We start from the raw sequence: 18,774 nt of genomic DNA on the forward strand, positions 1-18,774 counted from the left end.
CTTAGCAACTCAGGCCTTACTGTCAGGTGTAGCTGAGTGTTGCTATATCAGAGCCCCAGAAAGGGAACATTTAGTGCATGCCAATTAATCTCATTTGGACCTTCTCAGTATTTTCCATGAGCACAATCTGAGGCTGCTTCTGCCTTTGAATTCAGGCAATCACACTTAAGGGAGCAATCACACCCTGGCTTCTCCTCCTTGATGGTGGCTTGGAGGGAGGTGTCAAAGAGTCCTAGCCCAGCTCTTGCACTGTCTGTGGACTCCTTTGTACTGACAGCTGGGTACTTACTGCCCCTTTAGACTGACCAGAGTGCTGTGAAGGACTGAAGTGAACCAGAAGACAGCCCACAGTAAATGCCTCTGAATAAAACAGAGGGTCATACTGTTTTGGTTGCATTCAACCTCACTGAAACATTGGGCTTTTACTGCTTCAAGAGGTAGTAGCTGGGAATATACTACCCATAACCGAGGCATGGACTGGTGCATTCAGAGACGTTGCCTGGGGCTTTGCTGAGTTCTGGTCCAGGGGGAGACTCTGTGTGTACATGTTTCAATGTGTGTGTGTGTATGTGTGTGTACCTGTACCTGTGTGTGTACCTGTACCTGTGTGTACATGTGTGTACCTCTGTGTGTGTATGTGAAAAAAGAAGCAAGAATGAAGAAACACAGCAGACAGACAGACATGGCCTCAGCTGGCAGTAGGACAGTGAATCCAGAAAAGAGAGTGTGAATTTGGGGACTGCTGATTGAAAGAAAATTGATACTGTGAGCAAGAAAGCAGCTACTGGATTGTTTGAGACTTTCAATGCTCAGGAAAACAAAAATAAAATTATGTTTATTCTCTGCCTATAAATAAACTGGTTGGCATCATGGATTTATCTGGCTCCATCATTAATTTTCCCTCTCGGCTTAAGCAACTTATGATCCCCAATTTTCTGGTTAACGACTGATTTAAAAATGAATTTAAATTAATTTTTAAAATTACCACTTCCTTAATGAGAAACATGAATGGTAGCCACTGTGTCACAATTTTCGCTATCATTCATACTCAGAAATATTTGCATTGCCCCCGCCCTCAAATAAACACAGCAACTTTTCCATGATAAATTTACAGCCTGGATATATGAGAGAGGTGAAGAAAGAATAGGAAAAACAAAGAGATGAAGTGGCCTGCTCAAGGTGAGTACATTGTTAGCAGAGCCCAGAAGAGATACTAAGCTGCCATCTTCTGCACGATCCTTTGGGCATGGTCACTTTTTGAATAAGAGCTAACACAGCATTAACAGAGCTCCACTGGGGAAATACTGATAAGTAGTTTGAATTACCAGAGTGAAAAATAAATAAATAAATAGATATATACATAAATACATACGACTTTGCTATAACCCCTTCTAACAAAATTTTTAGGGTCTCATTGGTCCTGTGACTGGCTGCAGTGCTTGTGACCAGAATGCCACCATGCAGTGCTTGGTAAGAGAAAGGTCTCTCCAAGGGATTCACTTGTGAAGCCACATGCTAAGCAGACTGGCTCAAAAACTCATGATAAACTGAAACCAGACACACAGTAATACGAAATCTCTGTTCTGCTCCTTCAAGGCAAATGGCTTTTCCTCAAGCAGCTTTAAAGCTCACTTTTAAGGCTGCTGAAGGAAAAGTGGGATGTGGAGTTCATTTATACTTCAGACATATAAAGAGGGGGGGGAAAGAAGGGGGAGGGAATAGAGTCTTTTCACATTTTTTTCAGAAACTATAGGAGAGAGCTCTGTGAACACACACAGAGCCCAGACTTTCATTTTGTTCCCAGAACTCGGCTCAACACTGCCAGGAAATAGCCGTGAGCTGGAAGATTCACTAAGCAGAATATTTTCAGCATATTGCGCAGGGAGTTTTGCACACAACTCTCATTATTGTTAGCAAGGCTTGCGTGTCTAATTCTATGCGCACAGTGCTGAAAATGGACCCCTTGGTGTGTCTAGTCATTTATGCAACCCAATATGCAAACCACTCAACTGAAAGGACTTTTCAATAGTAGGAGGAGCTACTCCAGGAGCTTTCATGTGGTTCCCATTGTTATGAAAACTCTTCCCACTGAGTATATTTGGGAACAGCTGCCTCATCTGGAGCTTGGCCACTCTGATGCTTCCCAAGATCTGAGAAGGGGAGAAAAACGGTCTCTTGACTTCTTGGGACAGAAATAAAGAGGATGAGGTGGGTTCTTTCTGGAAACGTGCGCCAACTGAGCTAGAAATCACATCCCAAGCATGAAGAAATGTAAATACAACTTGTTGGTGATGGATGGGAATGTGCCTCTTTCTTTCAGGGAAGAAGAGCTTAATATTCAGAGATCCCAGCAGAGGGAAAAGGAAGTCCTTGTCCTTGGCTGCCTAGCGACTGGCTATTTGCCTAAAAACCATCATCCCAGCTGACTGCGGGATGCATGCTGATGCTGTTCTCTATTGTTGCCACTTCTGCTGTAGCTGCGGCTGTATCTAGTCAAGTGTCACTGATTCCTCGCCCCTCAAAAGCAAGGGGTCTGTTAATGTGCAACCCGTCAACAACCAACTCTGTCACGGAACTCAGAGGGGAAAAGAAACCAAAAAACAAAGCATGGGAAAAGCTGAAAGGAATCGCTCCAGAAGGCACAAAACCTTATCAATAGCCTAATTTTTGTTTTCAAACCCAAGCTGCTTTTAGTGTTTCAAGGCAGAGTGCTTACTCAGTCAAAACCTCCAGTGCCAAAGAGAAAGGCCAAGGTGTAGTGAAAAACCAAAAAGTAAAAATAGACTGATATTTCCTTAGAAGAAAAGCCTTCAAGGTTTGAAGCCAAATACCAAGAAATACATAGAATTGCAAAGATAATACTCAAAACACATCAGAAAAGAATTAGAGAAATTTTTAACAGCTAGGGAGATAGGGTACAGGAGGGAAAACATAAACATTCAAGTTGATGTGTTCAGCTAATAGGATACAAAGAAAATGTATAAAACCAAGCAACAAAAAATCCTGACCCATCAAGATGCAATCATAATGGATTTAAACACCTATATAATGTTATTCATGTCTGCTTTCTATTCCATACAGGGCTATACAGCACACTCAGCACTGTCGGATCTGAATGCCTTCCAGTAATGCATTAAGCAACATTATTAACATCCATCATATGCTTTGCTGTCACCCCTTCCCCAGAGGGAGAAGTGTGTGTACTGCAGTGTTTTGTTTTTATAGTTTGAATTTTTCCTTTTTTTTTTTTTCCTCCCTCCTTGCTTTGACCTCTCTTCCTTGTAAATCTCGTTCTCTCATGTGACAATTTTTTAAAAATAGGCAATTATGTCTATTCGGGAAGAACTGCTTCAGTATAGCTATTTGGATGGAATTCAGCTATTGTGGAGTGCCTTGTCACTATTACTGTTCCTAACTAGAGGTCGAAGAATGTTTTTCTAGGATAGACACAAGCCAGTGAATTTCCTTGTGTCTCTAATCCCCAACGTGTTCTTTTAAAACATTCTTAAAAATAGACTTGGACTATGTGCTGTTCAAGCAGTAAGTTCTTGCTTGGGTCTAAGAATTGCATAGGACCTGCTCCGAAATTGTAGAGCTCTATGTATCTCTCCCCACCGTGTCTTCACAGGAAAAGAAATAAAACAACAAAAAAAGGAATTGTAAAACAAGCAAAAAATGGTGTTATTGTCATCTGCTGTACCTTGGAAGATGACTCTGTGTGTAACAAGAATAACAAAATATAAGAAAATAACAAAACCCACTTGAAGTCATGTGAAAAGTCATCACATAGAAGCCAGGGGAGTTTTGAGAAGGGGCAGCATTTTTTGGCCTTAAAACACCAACTGATGTATTTGCATTTCAACTTTGACAGCCCCAGGTTCTAACAAGTGACAAAAGAGGCATTTTAGGACTGTGACTGTAAAAAGCCCTTAATGTGAAAACACCTGGTTGATAGGCAGGGCCCGGGCTAGGGAACAGAATACCAGGGACTTGCTCATCGCACCCAGGAGCAAGTGGCAGGAATAACTGGCTGAAATTACAGGGACACAGCCTGACATTTGCGTTTCAGATGTTGGCTGGGCACTATGCATATGAAGCAATTCTGCCATAGAGCTGTCACAATCCATTTCCAAGCCAGGATGGACCAGCATTTTAGCCTATTCATGTTGGCAGACCTACATTTAAATAACGCCAAGCATGACAAAAGCCAGGAAATTCAAAGTTAAAGCTACTGCTCAGGTCTTAAGCTCAGCTATTAAGGAGAAAACAGCCAAATGGAACAAACTAGGGAAGGAGCAGTTCTTGCTTTGAGTCATATACACTTATAGGAGTGATCTCACTGAAATTAATAGGGCTGTCTAGATGAGCAAATGCTGTTCATTTGGATTAAAGCAGTTTCCATGTGTTCTTTGACTTTCTTGGCTTTTATTAGCACACAATGTTTTTTTTCCCCTAAATAGATTGTTTCCTTGCTTGTGGATTTCTCTTTTTGCCTTGCTGGCCTCTGGGCACTAGTAGGACTTTCCTTGCTGACTTTCCTTGGAGAAACCCTGTGTGTGGAGAAGTCCCTTTGGCGGAGAAAAGAAAACCAAAACATGAAAAGGATGAGTTGGGCATATGGCCAAAGGCATGTAGCCAGGGAGATTTCAGCAAGCCTCAGCCACATGTCAGGCTGGTGATCGTCCTCCTGCACGTCTTCCCCAGCCCATTGCAGGATGAGGCTGCCTTGCTCCTGAAGGTCAGGAGCCAAGATTGCTTGGGGAAGCTCTGCAGAGGAATGGCAAGTGGTTTTCCTTGCTCGTGACTGAGAGTGAACTCACAGTCTCCTTTCCTTTTGTCGTGCACAGCTATTACAAAAAAAAGTACCTTTTCCTTAACTTTTTTTCTCTTGTGTCTAGCCTATACTCCCTAAGCTTTCCTTTGAAACTAACAAAACAAACCAAAACAGCAGTTAGTGTGTAAGCACTGCATAAATTGCCAGAACTGGCTGAATATGCAGGGGCTCTGATCCTAAGCAGTGAGGTTCCTGAAGATTTGAGGTCAACCTTTGTTCATGAACTAACCCAGAGGACTATCATATGCATGCAGGAGAGTTATAATGGCATGTCTTGTCAGAGCCTTGTTTTTCTCTTTTGATTCTTGCTTGATTGGCCTGGTTTGCCTCACCACTAAACCCACATTACACCTGACTTGTGGTGAATCAGGCCCACAGTTTACTTCCGATGATTATCTTACAGATTGCAGCCACAGTACAACCCCATGTGGAAGAGAAACTTCTCAAGGGAGGGTTTGGGGGTGGCAAAATGAAACCCTCTCATTCTTCCAAGAAGGTCAATGCCTCATGTGAAATTCAAACAACAGCAAAAAAATCCATCAAAAGCCAGGCTGAGGCCGTAGGAGTATGTTCTTGTGCCCACCACTACTGGGAAAAGAAGCAGTCAGAGCTGTGCAGGGAGCCAGGTCTGTTGCTGCTAATTTTGTGTATAAATGGTTACAACAGGGGCCTGAGCCAAAAGTCATCAACAACAGTGGTGAGGCTCTGACTATTTGAAATTTTGCAGGGGAGAAGTAGGAGGAGCAAGCAGACGGTTGAGGAGAAAACAAAAAAAAGGTCAACAGTTGATTTCACTTGAGGCCTGTCCAAAGTGTCAATCAACTCTCGCAAGGTGTTTAGCCTCAAATGCTACACATCTTTTTCTTTTTTTATGAGAGCCCTAGAATTTGTAGCCAACTTCCCTGTAGCAGCAAAATAAACTGAAACCATATCAAGTATCCTAGTTTAAACTGTGAGTAGTATTCATCTGCCTGTCACACATGCCAAGGCTTTATCAGAAAATTATTTCAGATAAAACCAGAATATACTGTACAATAAATAATTCATGGTAGAAGGGAAGCCACATTTCTCTCTATATTGGCATTTCATCGTGCAGCCACTGAACCACAGCTTGTTTTTATACAGAGCAGCAGACTCCATTTCCCAGCTAGAAACATTCAATCCCATCTGGTAGATTCATTCCCAGCTAGATAATACCCAACGTATCTATGTAACATACAAGCTACTGTCAAACAGCAGCGAGCCGTCTCCCTGAGACAGCTGTTCCGCACAAGGCCTGCATTGTCTGAAGGAAGCATGGATCGGTTTACGTGGAGCAACAGGGGGATGAGCCCTCTGTCAGCTGCCATGGCATCGAGAAAACCTCGCTCATCACACGTTCTCGTTATTTTGTTATCTGGCCAAACACATGCTGGGGATGTCAGGTTGAAAACAAAGGATGCATTCCCTGCTCTGGTTATATTTCACTAGGAAAAGCAAAGCAAACACACCTCTTCTCCTCCTTTCCTCCCTCTCTTTAAAGTTTATAGATGTATGAAAAAGACTTATTTCGGGACAGGGTTTGTAACAACCAGGCTTTTGTTTCTGGCACTGCTGAGCGGGTAGAGTGGCCCTGGCCATGTGTTTCTCCTTGGCATCAGGTAGAGTGGGGAGTGCTGAGCCGCGGCAGAAAGCCCCACGCAGCGTCTGTGGGAGGCAACTGCCACGTGCTGGAGCAGCTGACAGTGTCCCACCCAAATAAGCGCTTCTACAGTGACTACAAAACCCAGGTGACCCTTTTTCTCCTTCCATTTCCTGCAATCACAAGAAGTGCTGGTCAGAGAGGCGAAGAGGAAGAGTAATCTGCAGGACACATGCCATGTGCCCTGAAAGGAAGCATTGGGAATAGCCAGCCCAAACAGTCTATCTTCCCCATAACTGGTCCTCCCACTGACTGCTCAAAGAAGAGCCCTTTAAAACTCTCATATATCAAAGACACCAAGAAATTGAGAGAAAATTCTGTACACAGATATAGATGTTCTGCATCTATCAGCCTAGTAAAATTCACCCCATGTTCCTTTCCCCAAGATTAATAACTACTTTGGTGCACAAAAAAAAATATTTATAGGTTTTTCCAGTATTATCAGTTTACAGAATGATGGAATAGTTTGGGTCGGAGATGACCTTTAAAGATCATCTAGTTCCAACCCCCACTGCCATAAGCAGGGACATCTTCCACCAGACCAGGTTGCTCAAAGCCCCATCCAACATGGCCTCGAACACCTCCAGGAATAGGGCAACCACAACTTCTCTGGGCAACCTGTTCCAGTGCCTCACCACCCTCATCACAGAATGTTTTCCTTATGTCCAGCCTAAGTTGTTGTGGCAAAGAGAAAGCAATTGAGCTTTGTGGCTTAGACTTCTAAATATTTTGTATTTCCTACTTGTGTGTTCACACTTCTTTTTCAAGAATCTCATAGTTCATGAGGTTTATTTCTTGCATAGTAACAACAGAAACCCTTTTATTCTGATATGTGTTCAAAGAGATTTTTGAATGTATTGAAGATGTAAATTAAAAATGAGATTCAAATATTCTAAAACTTGGGCAATGTGAATTTGCTTCGAAGGTCAAATCTTCTATATTTTTCCTTCAGAAGAAATTGTTAGCCTATTATATAGCACAAATTTTGTAGAAATATGAAACCTTTACATATCTTAAGGTTATCTCATACTTGCCATTAAAAGTCAACTTCTAATTGCTTACAATAGTCACTATCTAGATCAAACTTTTTCATTCATTGGGTTGAATAGAAAGTTCCAGCAGAAGTAGCTTATGTATTTCTAAGAATGTAATTTTTTTTGCCAGTGTCAATTTCTTTCCTTTCATAAATCAAAAGCTTCACATCTCAAACAAATTCAAATGTCTGTCTTCTTGAGAGAAAGGTTTAGAAATTTAGAAGAAGCAGTCCTGAAGCTGAAGTAGTAGTCTTTGCTTTGGTAGGAGCTAATCTGGGGATCGTAAAAGTGTTACGTGTATATCCAGGAAACTATGCTTAGGTGTGCCTAAATTATACAAAAACTGAATTCTCTACATGCAACTGCTTCTCTAGAAGCTCCTTGCCAGAATTGAAAAAGCTTCATTCACAGAGAGCATGCTCCTTAGCTCACAGGTTTACCTATGTCCAAAATTTGACAGCTAGCAATAGTAGTGCTCCTTATAATGGAAGTAAATGGAAAAAACTTCAATTTTTACTGGGAGAAAAAAAATGTGGACAGCGAAGCACGTGTTAAGACCTTCTGCCCTAACCGGAGTGAATGAATAAGACATGAGCTACTCAACCCTCAACCTTCATAGTAATGAAGGCTTATTAGACATTTCCATTACCTTACAGGTGGAATAATATTTCTGGCAGCAGTGATAACTGAGATGTACTTTGGATGTGTGTGTTTTCTGACACACATAAGAGCTTGTTTTACTGGGACAATCAAAGTCAAATGAGAACAGCAAGGTAGATGAAGGGAGGCTGGAGAGTGGAAGACAGAGAACAACTTGGAAGCATAACTGAAATCTCTTTCAGTTGGGACAAGCATTTAAATACTCTGATGTCAATCACCATCTGAAAAGGCAACTAAAATATGAATTTAATGAAAAGGAACTACAATCTGTTAAATTATATTCTAAGGTTATGAGAAGTGATTTCAAATGGAAGACTTAAGAAACACTAATACTACAGGATCCCTAACCACGCTCTCCTAATTATCCATTGAACTATGCAATCCCAAAAGCTAATACCACTGGAGTTTCAGAAGTGCTGAGCATTTGCATTCCCTGTCAACTTTAATAAGGATTATTACATACATACATACATACAGTCCTTTTGAGAATCACAACCATAGTTTCATTAGCTAAATAAAAAAGGGCACAATACAGAATTCACTGGAGTGAATTTGACCTATATTAAATACTTTGCAATTGAAATATTACTGTATGCAGTTACTTACTGTCCTCAGGTAAGTTGTTTTCACGTTCTTCTCTCTCCATCTGTTGGCACCAACCCTCCATGCGATCTCTCTCTGCCTGAAGTAGCTTCAGAAACCAGTGGCCATCGCGTGGGCACACTGACCTTTGAACAGCTTCCAGAGGATCTTCAGTAATAGAGTCAATCCAGGGGTCAGGAGGAGGTAAAATTGATGGATCAAAATCTGTCTCAAAGTCATCATCCACTGCACATGCATGGTAATGGTTTCCTGACCCTTGTATGCTAACGGTAGAAGTGCTTGCATCTCGGGAAAATTGTCTTGATATTTGTCCAGAACATGTATTGTCCTCTTGAGGGTCGATTATTTCAAAGTTCTCATGGAAATCCAGGTCTGCTTGCACGGCTGTTGTTACACTGTTAGATCGCGTAAACCTGCGAAAGCTTTGGAGAGCACAAACAGAGCATGTTTAGAAAGCTTTTTCTGGGTAGCTCAGTGAGGAAGGAATTATTCAGATTCTGCCACTCTCCTTAAGACTGGCAGTCACACCTCACAGTGCTACACTCAGGTGTTTTTTCTTGAAATGATCAGCATAAACTTTTTTTCTCATTGCAAGCAAACAAACAAGCATCTCTCTTTCCACCCAAGCTCACTATTAATTGAGGCAAGTACCTCTAATTGTTGTGCAGTTTAACAAAGGCAGAGGCTAGCCCAAGAGGCAGCTAACACTGTCAGTAGCTCAGGATTTTAGGTTACTGATTAATGAAAAGCTAAAGGGGCCCAATTTTCAGAAGTGGTTTATCTTCCAATTTTTAAAACTCACACCTCTTTGAAGTTACACATCCAAACTCACAAGTCACATTTAAAAATCATACATATGAGAGTGATAAGAGAGTAATAGCAATGAGTCTACTATCTAAATAAAATTATACATTCCATTTATTAAAAAAAAAGTGTTTTTAACTCAGATAAGTATTTTTATTGCTTCTTCATAATTGTCTGCCATCTCTTACAATTTTAGTGCCCACTACCAGCACTGAGATATTTTGGTTTTTTACATACAGTTTCAAAATGGTCTTCTCTATTTACCAAAGCTAGCATGCTGCCTCTGTCTATGTTACCCTCATTGTGGTGGCTGCTACCCTGTAGGTAGGTTCCTTTCACCTTGCATAGTTTCCCTGTGTTGGACCTTCTGAAGGCAGAGAACAAACCCTGAGTGTAAAGGCAAAAACAGGGAAGAGAGGAGGTTTGGGGATTTGGGTTTTTGGATGGGTTTTCTTTATATAAACAGCACTCCAATTTCTGCAGTCCAAGGCATCTGAGGTGAAGAGACTGACAGAGGAGGAACAGAGGGAAGTGTAAAGAGTGAGAGATACTTAATGCTGTTGCAGGGGGTGGTAGAGGGAGCAGCAAATTGTGGTGGGAGACACCTGTCTCACCTCATGATGAAAAAGAAGGTAAAACCGTAAGATAGTTAACATAGATGTTTGTTATATTAGTAATATTTAGGCTTCAGAATTAACATAGTTTTGAACTGAATAAGGACAGATTCCTACTGCTTCTTCTTACTCACTCAGGATGCCTGTGCACTTATGCAGCTAATTTGTTCACAGTCTCACATCTGCACTTGAAACTAGTTTTAGGACCCATTTCCCTGTGATGTTTTGGCTGTTTTGCCCTTGCCAGTTTTATTTTCATTTGAGGTCAAACAGCAATGAAAATGCTGAAGAGATGGTGGAGATGGAGACTGGGCATGATTTCACTCCCTTTCATTTATATTCCACCTTCCACTGAAGAGCAATAGCTAATTAGACAAGTACAACTGACAGAAAAGTTTCATCAAGTATATTTAGTTTGCATTTGGGGAGGGAGGAGATGGAAGGATAATGAGGGAGAATTTAATGTCCTGTATACCTGGTGCATCCAGATAGCTCAAGAGGAGTGCAGCAGACTTCGAGGAGGACCATAATAGGTCCTGCTGATAGAGGAAATTAGTGGCTGTTGATCTGGGGCTTTCAGAGGAGGAAAGCAAAGCAAAACAGGAGTTGAGAAAGGTTATCCAATTAAAAGAAAAAAAGCCAATTCCTCTGCAGAAGAAAGCTCAAATTAACTTCTCAGCCACACAGATCCCTGGAAAATTTTACTAATAAATTGTATACATATTTCATTTTATAATGGCCTAGAATTCAAACATTTTATCATAGTGCCTGCTGCTTATGATTCTTTTGAAACAGGTATTGTTAAACGATGCAAAAGACATGGTTATGCCACTGTAGTTGTGCACAATATGCACCAGCAAACTGAAAAGTATGGAGTGAGCATTTTCAGCTTGGTAGTATTTATCCTTTGGCAAGCAGAGAAAAGCATTTTTCTAGGGACTGATATAGCAGGGACTGATATTAGAAAGAGAAGACAAGGATCATTGAAGAGATGGTATGATTTCCATAGGAGAAAATGTTTAGATGGCTGAAGAAGACTATGAGAAACCTGTGAAATCCTGACCAGGTGATGTTTCACTATTTCTCAGAGTGCAATAACTATGGGGAGGAAAACAGCAAGCTGCAAGGCTTAGAGGTCTAAAGATCTACATCTAGTGAAAGGAAGTACTTCTTCACACAATATGTAATTAAATTGTCACAGAATCCTGGGAAAACCAAAGGTAAAAATAGGTTCAAAGAGAATCTGATCAAATTCACAGGAGATAGATCCAGGAAGAGCCATTACACAGATGTCATATCAGGCATAGGAAGTCCCTGAACAACAGAATACTAGTTTGGGAATGTCTACTGGGAGAAGTAGTGTTTAATACACACTTTATACTTTACAGACACTCCTTTACACTTTTCCTAAGTATTTGCTACTAGCCCCTGGCAGAGAAAAGCTTGTTTTTTTTATACAGCTATTAGTGGCTAGAAAGACACTAGCTTTAGGCTGACATTACAGTGAAAATCTATTGGTCCAATCTATGCTATTGTTTTTAGAAATTGCTTTAATTTGGCCACCAACCTGACAAATCCCTTATCTGCACTGAATTGTGTGCATGCAAACACACACACAACACAAAACCAGAACACAGGCACATGCTCACACAGGATTTCTTTTAAGGCATTTAGTCAGGGTTCACTGAGATCCAAGTGTAGTGTTCCACACCTTCCGTAGCACTGGAGAGAAAAGCAAACGCCTTAATCCAGGCTCGCTCTTCTCCATTCCCCTATCTCCACATCACAGCCACCTTCTGCTTTACCTAGAGTCCTAAACTCTGATAACCTTCTGTTTCAGATGACCATTTGTATTTTCAGTAAACACTCTGGCTTCTCAGTGTACAGCAAAACCCAAATGTGAAAACATCAAGGTGTACTTGACAGGAGGATGTCTTGCTGGAGGCACTACATTTCAAGTCTTTCAAGAGTGTACTCTTACTGGGTTCAATATTAGCTAATACCACCAAAACTGGACTCTGTTTAACAAATGAAATAGAATGACCTACTTTTTTTGCCTTTGTTTTATCTATATAATAGTATGCTACAGGCTTGCTTGACAGATTCTTGGCACTGGATTATGTAACCTATCTTCAAAAGAAAAACAACTTGGCAATAGAATATAGCATGAGTTCAAAATTAAAAAAAAATACGTCCAAGGAAATGTATGTTGAATAAAATGGAAATGCAGGAAGGCACCCACTATCTGCCTGCCTCCAGCTCATCTATACAAAATGCCTAATAGTTGGTAATTTTAGCCTCTGACACAGCTTCCTCACTCATTTTCAGGATGTTTCACACTTGCAAAATACTGTCTGTGTCCCACATGAGCCTTTTTTTATTGGCACTCAGTTAAAGCTTCCTACTATAGGAATGCTGTTGAAGCTAATGCCTAAGTTTTCACTAATTCTGCTATATAAAACATTCACAAGTCTACAAAAAAAAAAATTGTCGTAAGTTGCTGGTAATTGTTAAAAACAAGGTTTGCTTCTTCCTTTGCTTTCAGGTTTGGCCCTTTTGTACTCAGTTGTGCCCTGCAGGCACAAGATGTAATAATTACAGCTTCAGAGAACTGCAGCAGATATCTGGCCTAAGGTGCAGAAAGCCATGAAACCTCAGACTGGATAAACCAGTACGGAGAACAACAGAATGATGTGTTTTGAACAACAACAACACGGTCACTTGTTAGCATTCAAGTCTCAGCTTCTACCTCTTCTTTTGCTTTCTTTTGCAAAACGTTTACAATTCAACTTAGAGAACTTACTTCAGTCCTAAAAAAACAGACTAAATCCAAAACCCCAGAAAAGATGCACGTTTCAAACCAAGTGATGCATGGTGAATCTCAGAGGCACTTACATTAAATTCAGTCTGCCTTACTTTACCCGATGGCTGTACTCTTCTCAGCTGTGGGCTTCTCTGCTAAGGTTGCAGCTGCTGTCAGCAGAACAAAACAAACTGCAGAAGGAATTAGCAGATATGGTACCATGTCTTCTAATGGCCAGAACAATATTCCTGCTCCAACCCCATTCCCTACAGCAGTATTCTTACTTCAGAAACTACTATTGTTTCAGTATTCAAAAATACTTATGATGGCAAATCAAGTACAATTACCAGCTGATGGTACATCTAGACCAATGAGCAAGGCAATTTTGGGGATGAGAATGTAATGGGAGGAGATATAGCGGCAGACAAGGTAAAATGCAAGAGAGACTAAAAGTGATTATAGATCTATGGGACTGAGAGCCCCTTGTTTAAGAAGGATGCATGCAGAATATATTACTTCTTTTTCTCTGGGTCATTAGAACTGGTTGACTTCTAACTGGTTGATTTCTAACAATTCAATTATCTTCTGGAAGTGAGAAATTGAAGGTGGTCCTTTGAGGTCAAGAAGTCACAGGTAGAGAGAAAGGACAAACAGAAAGGGACAGAAATGGAAGTGCCCTGAGATTCCACTGATCAGCTTCATTAGATATACATTTCAAAATTGCCCTGGAAGGGGTAGGTCATGTAAGAAAAGGGGAGAAATATTTTGGTTAGGGTTTTGTCAGCATCGTGGTGAAGATCAGGTGAGAGATAAGACAGTAACAGCAGGAAGATCACGAGGTGAAAAGAACTGCGTACCAATTTTTTTCCCAAGAGAAGGACTTGACAGGGGTACTCTATAAATGCTAGAAATCACAGAGCTGCAGTTAGGGAATGGGCATGAAAAAGATTATTGAGACCAGGCAGCATAAAGAACTGATGATAAGATGAATAGCAGCGATTGATCCAGTTGTAATGTGGTCAGGTAGCAGTAGGCATGCTTTTCCTTTGAGCAGTACAAGAAGGGTAGGCGGACTGAGGCATTTGTCTTGGCAGGAAGCCCAGGTTAGAGAGAGTGAAGGGCCAATGAAAGGTCTGAGTCGAGATGGAATACTGAAGAGAGAGAGCTGTCCTCTGAAGATGCTCTGTTTTTGCGTTACTTAGATCAAGAAATGGAGGTAAAACCTTTTGCTTATTTGGTCCAAGCAGAGAAGCAGGAATATTTAAAAGGACATGAGGAGGTAAGACTCCTTAGTGTAAGAATGACAGTTGTATGAGGTGAGGGAAAGGGGGAGGAAAAAGCAGGAAGCAAAGAAGAGGATTGAAAGTGTGGTAAGCTTTTGGTGCATTAGGCAAAGAGCTTTCTTATTTTGTAACAGTGCACTTAATAGCTTAGACTGGCAAGGAAACATGATCAATTTACTGTATTTATCCTTTCTGCAGTGTCATTCTTCTTATTTTATACTTATTTAACATTTCTGAAGACTGGAATATTTTTAAAAACATTAATTTCTCAAAGATTCAACTCAAAAGGGCTTTTTTTAGGCTTTGCAGATGTTTTGGTGTGGGGGCAGTGAAGAATGCACTGTATTTACAATTCTATTCCTGCAACAGATAATCAATATATTGTGCCCTGCTGTGTTTGGGAAAAAAAAGAATATAAGTGCCCAACTGTGATGATAAGCCCTTTGTGTCTTGAGTGCACTCATTTTCTAAGGATTAGGGGCTGTCCTTTATCAGCCGGTTCATTTCTGAAAGTCCATGATAGATTGCTTCTTGCCTGTCTGCTCCAAACAGCAGCAAGCTCAACTTTATCAGCAAGGAAACCCCCAAACACAGCTGCCAGAAAGTAATGCAGAAATATTGCTTTCTTAGGGCAGACGCTCACAGGCAAATCTTACGTTTTTCTCTGGAGCAATAAAAACTGCAGTAGAGAGAGGACTTTGGAAGTAAGGTATTTACAAACAGCCATTTCTTTCTTTCTTTGCGGGGAAGGGGAGGGTTGGGCTTTTGGGGTAGTTATTTCCTTTGTGCTCTGGCTGAAGTGAAATGGTCCTTCAGCATCTATTCTAGTGTGCTCATTTATCTAGCTGGAAGAGTTGTGGGTAAATAGGGCTAAGGTCTAACATAAAGAAATGTCTAAAGCAAGAGATGTTTTAGCAGGTTAATGAGGAACTTGGTAACAGCCTAGCAGGGTCATTGCAAAATCACATTTCTTTTTGCTGAAATCACTTTAGCCTTTTAAAACCACAAGAAAATACTCTGATACTTGACAGGAAGATATGGTTGAATTGAAAATGGTGTAGATAATGTGTTATTTTTGAGTATTTTTAGCAGATGTAGGAAAAAAAACAGTGCAAAAAAGGTCATCTCCACTTGCTCCTGCAGTTTCGAGGCAGAGGAGAGAGAGGGCCCTAATTTTGTCAGCTCAGATTTGCTCCACCCAGATTTTCTCTGAAGAGATTTCAAGGGTGACTCTTTCCTCATTGACCACCGAGGCTTTTCCTACGACACATCATGGTACAGAGAGTTATCGAGAAAATGGCTCCAGGATTGAAAAGTTTCACCATGCCCAAGTGGGTTGCAAAAAGCATGCAAAGACTTGGGTGGGTGCTTAAGAGCCACAGCAACACTGGGCAGGCCTGCACATTCAGAGGCAAGGGGGAGAGCCTGGCTTTTCTTCAGCCCCCGAGTCCAGTTTTTGGCAGGAATTAAAATCTGCAGTTGTGGTCAAGCACTCAAAAACCTTATGCGACTGGAAAGTGCTATGTCCAGTTGTGCTGCCCTGCAATGTAACTGCAATTTGTCATCAGAAAGCTCTTTGTGCTTCTGTGACAACTGTTCTGTTATTTTTTTCTTTTTAAAATTTTTCTCAGACCATATTTGTTTACTGATTCATGGTATACTGCACACTGGAGAGAGAACCGAGTTTTGCAGGCTTGCTTTGCAATCTCCACATTTTTTTTGCAAGGGAGCAATTGTAATGCAGAGATGTCTGGGAGAGATACCTGAGTAAAAGCAATCAGTTTGACTCTGCCACTGCACTGCTACACGTGGCTGATATTATTCTGCTGAAAAACAAGGTAAACTTTACTGCATAATTTCCATGCTGCTGCAGCCATCTCAAGACTAATACCCCAGCTGGAACACTGTCCACTGTTTAGGTAGATTTCCTGAGGAAAAAGAGCTTATTACAAGTGTATGTAGCACTTCTCTTCCAGTTCTCTCACTGGTCCTGAAAAATCCCCTCTGAGAAATAAGAGCTACAACATTTATAAGACTCAGCTTTTCAGCTGGGTGATCTAACAATTCATCCAGGAAGCAGGTTTATGTGGTCATGGGGTCAGAGGAACTAGGGCTCTTAAAAATTAGTTGTGACATAATTATTTACTTTAGAAAAACAGTATTAACTTTTACTCACCACTTCTCCTCCTCTACTTGAACTCCTATGGACTGGAACTTACTGGTTGCTTTATTTTCACCTGGTGTGGTGGATTCTTCAGCACCATCAACCTCAAAAAAACCAGAACACAGCAGCTAATTATAATGTATTTTAGCAGAGATATCACCCAGCTACTTGCAGTTTCTATGGAGTACAACTATGAGTGTCTGCACATAGAGCTTGTATCGTGAGTTCCTTCATCTAGTCAGATAGCTTGTCTGTGGTGTGCTCATTTCTGATGTTATTAGTGAATGTTCATAATTCCTGTTAATTTTTTCTGGTAAGTCAACATTCAGCTTGCAATATGCAGATGGAGTTTGTTCAGTATTTTATGGAGTCTGGATGCTCACATTTGTCAGAGCACATCTCTGAGCAACTGTAACTTCAGTTACTGTGCTCCACCATGTCTGATTTTACCTTCTAGTCTATATGTGCAGGCATATGTGAACTCATGTCAAAATTATGTATTTATTTTGCTTAAATGTTAGTGCCTTGAATCAGAGCAGAGGTCTTTCCTCCCCTTTTCCCTCACCTCATACAACTGTAATTCTCACACTAAGGAGACACCCTGTACAGACAAGATTTAAAGAAAGCAGATATGACTCTTAGGTGCATTTTCTTTACTCCTTCATCATGAAAACAGGTGTCCCCAGGAGCACAGGGAGGCACTTTATACCACATGTCCATCTCCATAAGCAGATTTACACCAATGGTATAAAGCTAAAATTTACCCACAGATGTGTCTTTGAGTAAAATCACAAAATTTTTGGGTCCAATCAGTGTAGTTGTTAATTCCCAATGCTATGTATAACACTGTTAGTTATTAAAAAAAAAAAGATTTCCAGCAAATAGAATCTTTGGGCCATGGCAGTGTCATGAAGTGATCTGTGGATCCACACTGACCACGGGTGTACAAAATCTCCAGCTGTAGTTAGTGGCTGTTCCATCACTAAGTAAGCTGCTTCTTGAGAGCCACTTGAACAGCCTATGCAGGAAAAGTGCTCAATGAGGGACAGGAGTTACAGAAGCTGTTCTCTGAAGTGAGGTACTTACCTGATAGGAGGCCTCTGGGGAGATAACTACACCTTAAATCCCATAACTGACAGAGTGAAGCAACTTTTTGATGGAAGGGTTTCTCTTTGTTAACTGTGCTTGTTTGCTAAACAGATTTACAGCAAAGGCTTGCGATGTCCTTGGAGTGACTGAGGGGTGCAGAGGACACTCATGGAGGTTCATCATAAGTGCACATTAGGTTTATTTGCTAGAGGAGGAAACAAACTAAGAATATGCCTCTGGCTAATGCAGCTTGACCTGCTCTACAGAGATGGATCAAACTATAATTAAAGTGTGTACTTGGTCTGACTTCAGACTAAGCCTGAATTAGGCTCCCTTTACAGTCAGTGGAGAAAAACTGACTCTATACTGCCAGTCAGAGGACTGAAAGTGTACTTACCTACTTTAGGGCAGTTGTTTGTAAGAGAAGTTATTTCTGGCATCAACAGCTATCTTATGGTATTTCTACTCCCACACTACCCCTTCAGCTGTACCAGCATGATTGCTTGTGCAATGATGCTACAAAATGGACGAGACAGCATGGTGAAGTAGTTTTCTTTTATTTGTGAAGCCTGTCTGACTCTAAAAATTTCATTGATGGTCACAACTGTGAGGGTGGCACTGTACACAGGTAGGAAACTTATAAGGCTGTATTGCTGCCGAAGGTTTTGCTTCATGTAACCACAGCTTTAGGGATCTCCATTGGTTTGTACGCAAAACCTATCCTGGCAGACTTTCATTTACCATCCCCAGAAAGCTTTAATGATTGTTTCATATGATTATATTGGACACCTGTAAACTTAAAAGTTTAAGAGGTAGATTTTTGAGGGCTTGAACATGTTTCGGAGCTCTGTTTTCCTCAGATCTTAGGAAACGGAGGCCTCTATACCTTTCAGAAGCAGCATTTGTTACTTGCAACACTACCTTAAGAAGAGACAGCGGGGAGACGGTCTCTCAAGAACTGTGATTCACATTACCGTTGTTCCTTTTGGCTTCTGCAAACATGGAAATTACTTCCTTGTACCCATTATTTTTCAGGGTGTTTCTCTGCTAAGGAGTCTTTGTTTCTTTGCTTGGTAAAGCAAGGGATTACAACAATAAAATGGCACCTTTGTCTTGGCTGGGAATGTGAATAAGTATTAGAAGAGCTTTCCTCTATCCCTGTTCCACCTGGACCTCGTTCCTGTGTTTTAACACTGAACATCAGC

The 18,774-nt window shown here is 40.9% G+C and overlaps 1 protein-coding gene across 17 annotated transcripts in view; it reads right to left on the reverse strand.

Annotated features, from left to right (window-relative positions):
* DLGAP1 (DLG associated protein 1) overlaps positions 1-18,774 on the reverse strand; it is a 418,553-nt gene that overhangs the window by 10,344 nt on the left and 389,435 nt on the right. For all 17 annotated transcript variants that reach the window (XM_017832746.1, XM_017832733.1, XM_017832741.1 and 14 more), the window contains 2 exons: positions 16,493-16,584; positions 8,816-9,234 (listed from right to left, as the gene is read on the reverse strand). In XM_017832746.1, the coding sequence (XP_017688235.1) occupies positions 8,816-9,234; positions 16,493-16,584 (511 nt within the window). The remainder of the gene's footprint in view (positions 1-8,815; positions 9,235-16,492; positions 16,585-18,774) is intronic.

This window comes from Lepidothrix coronata, unplaced genomic scaffold, assembly GCF_001604755.1.
Source record: "Lepidothrix coronata isolate B3197 unplaced genomic scaffold, Lepidothrix_coronata-1.0 Scaffold6, whole genome shotgun sequence".
NCBI lineage: Eukaryota > Metazoa > Chordata > Aves > Passeriformes > Pipridae > Lepidothrix > Lepidothrix coronata.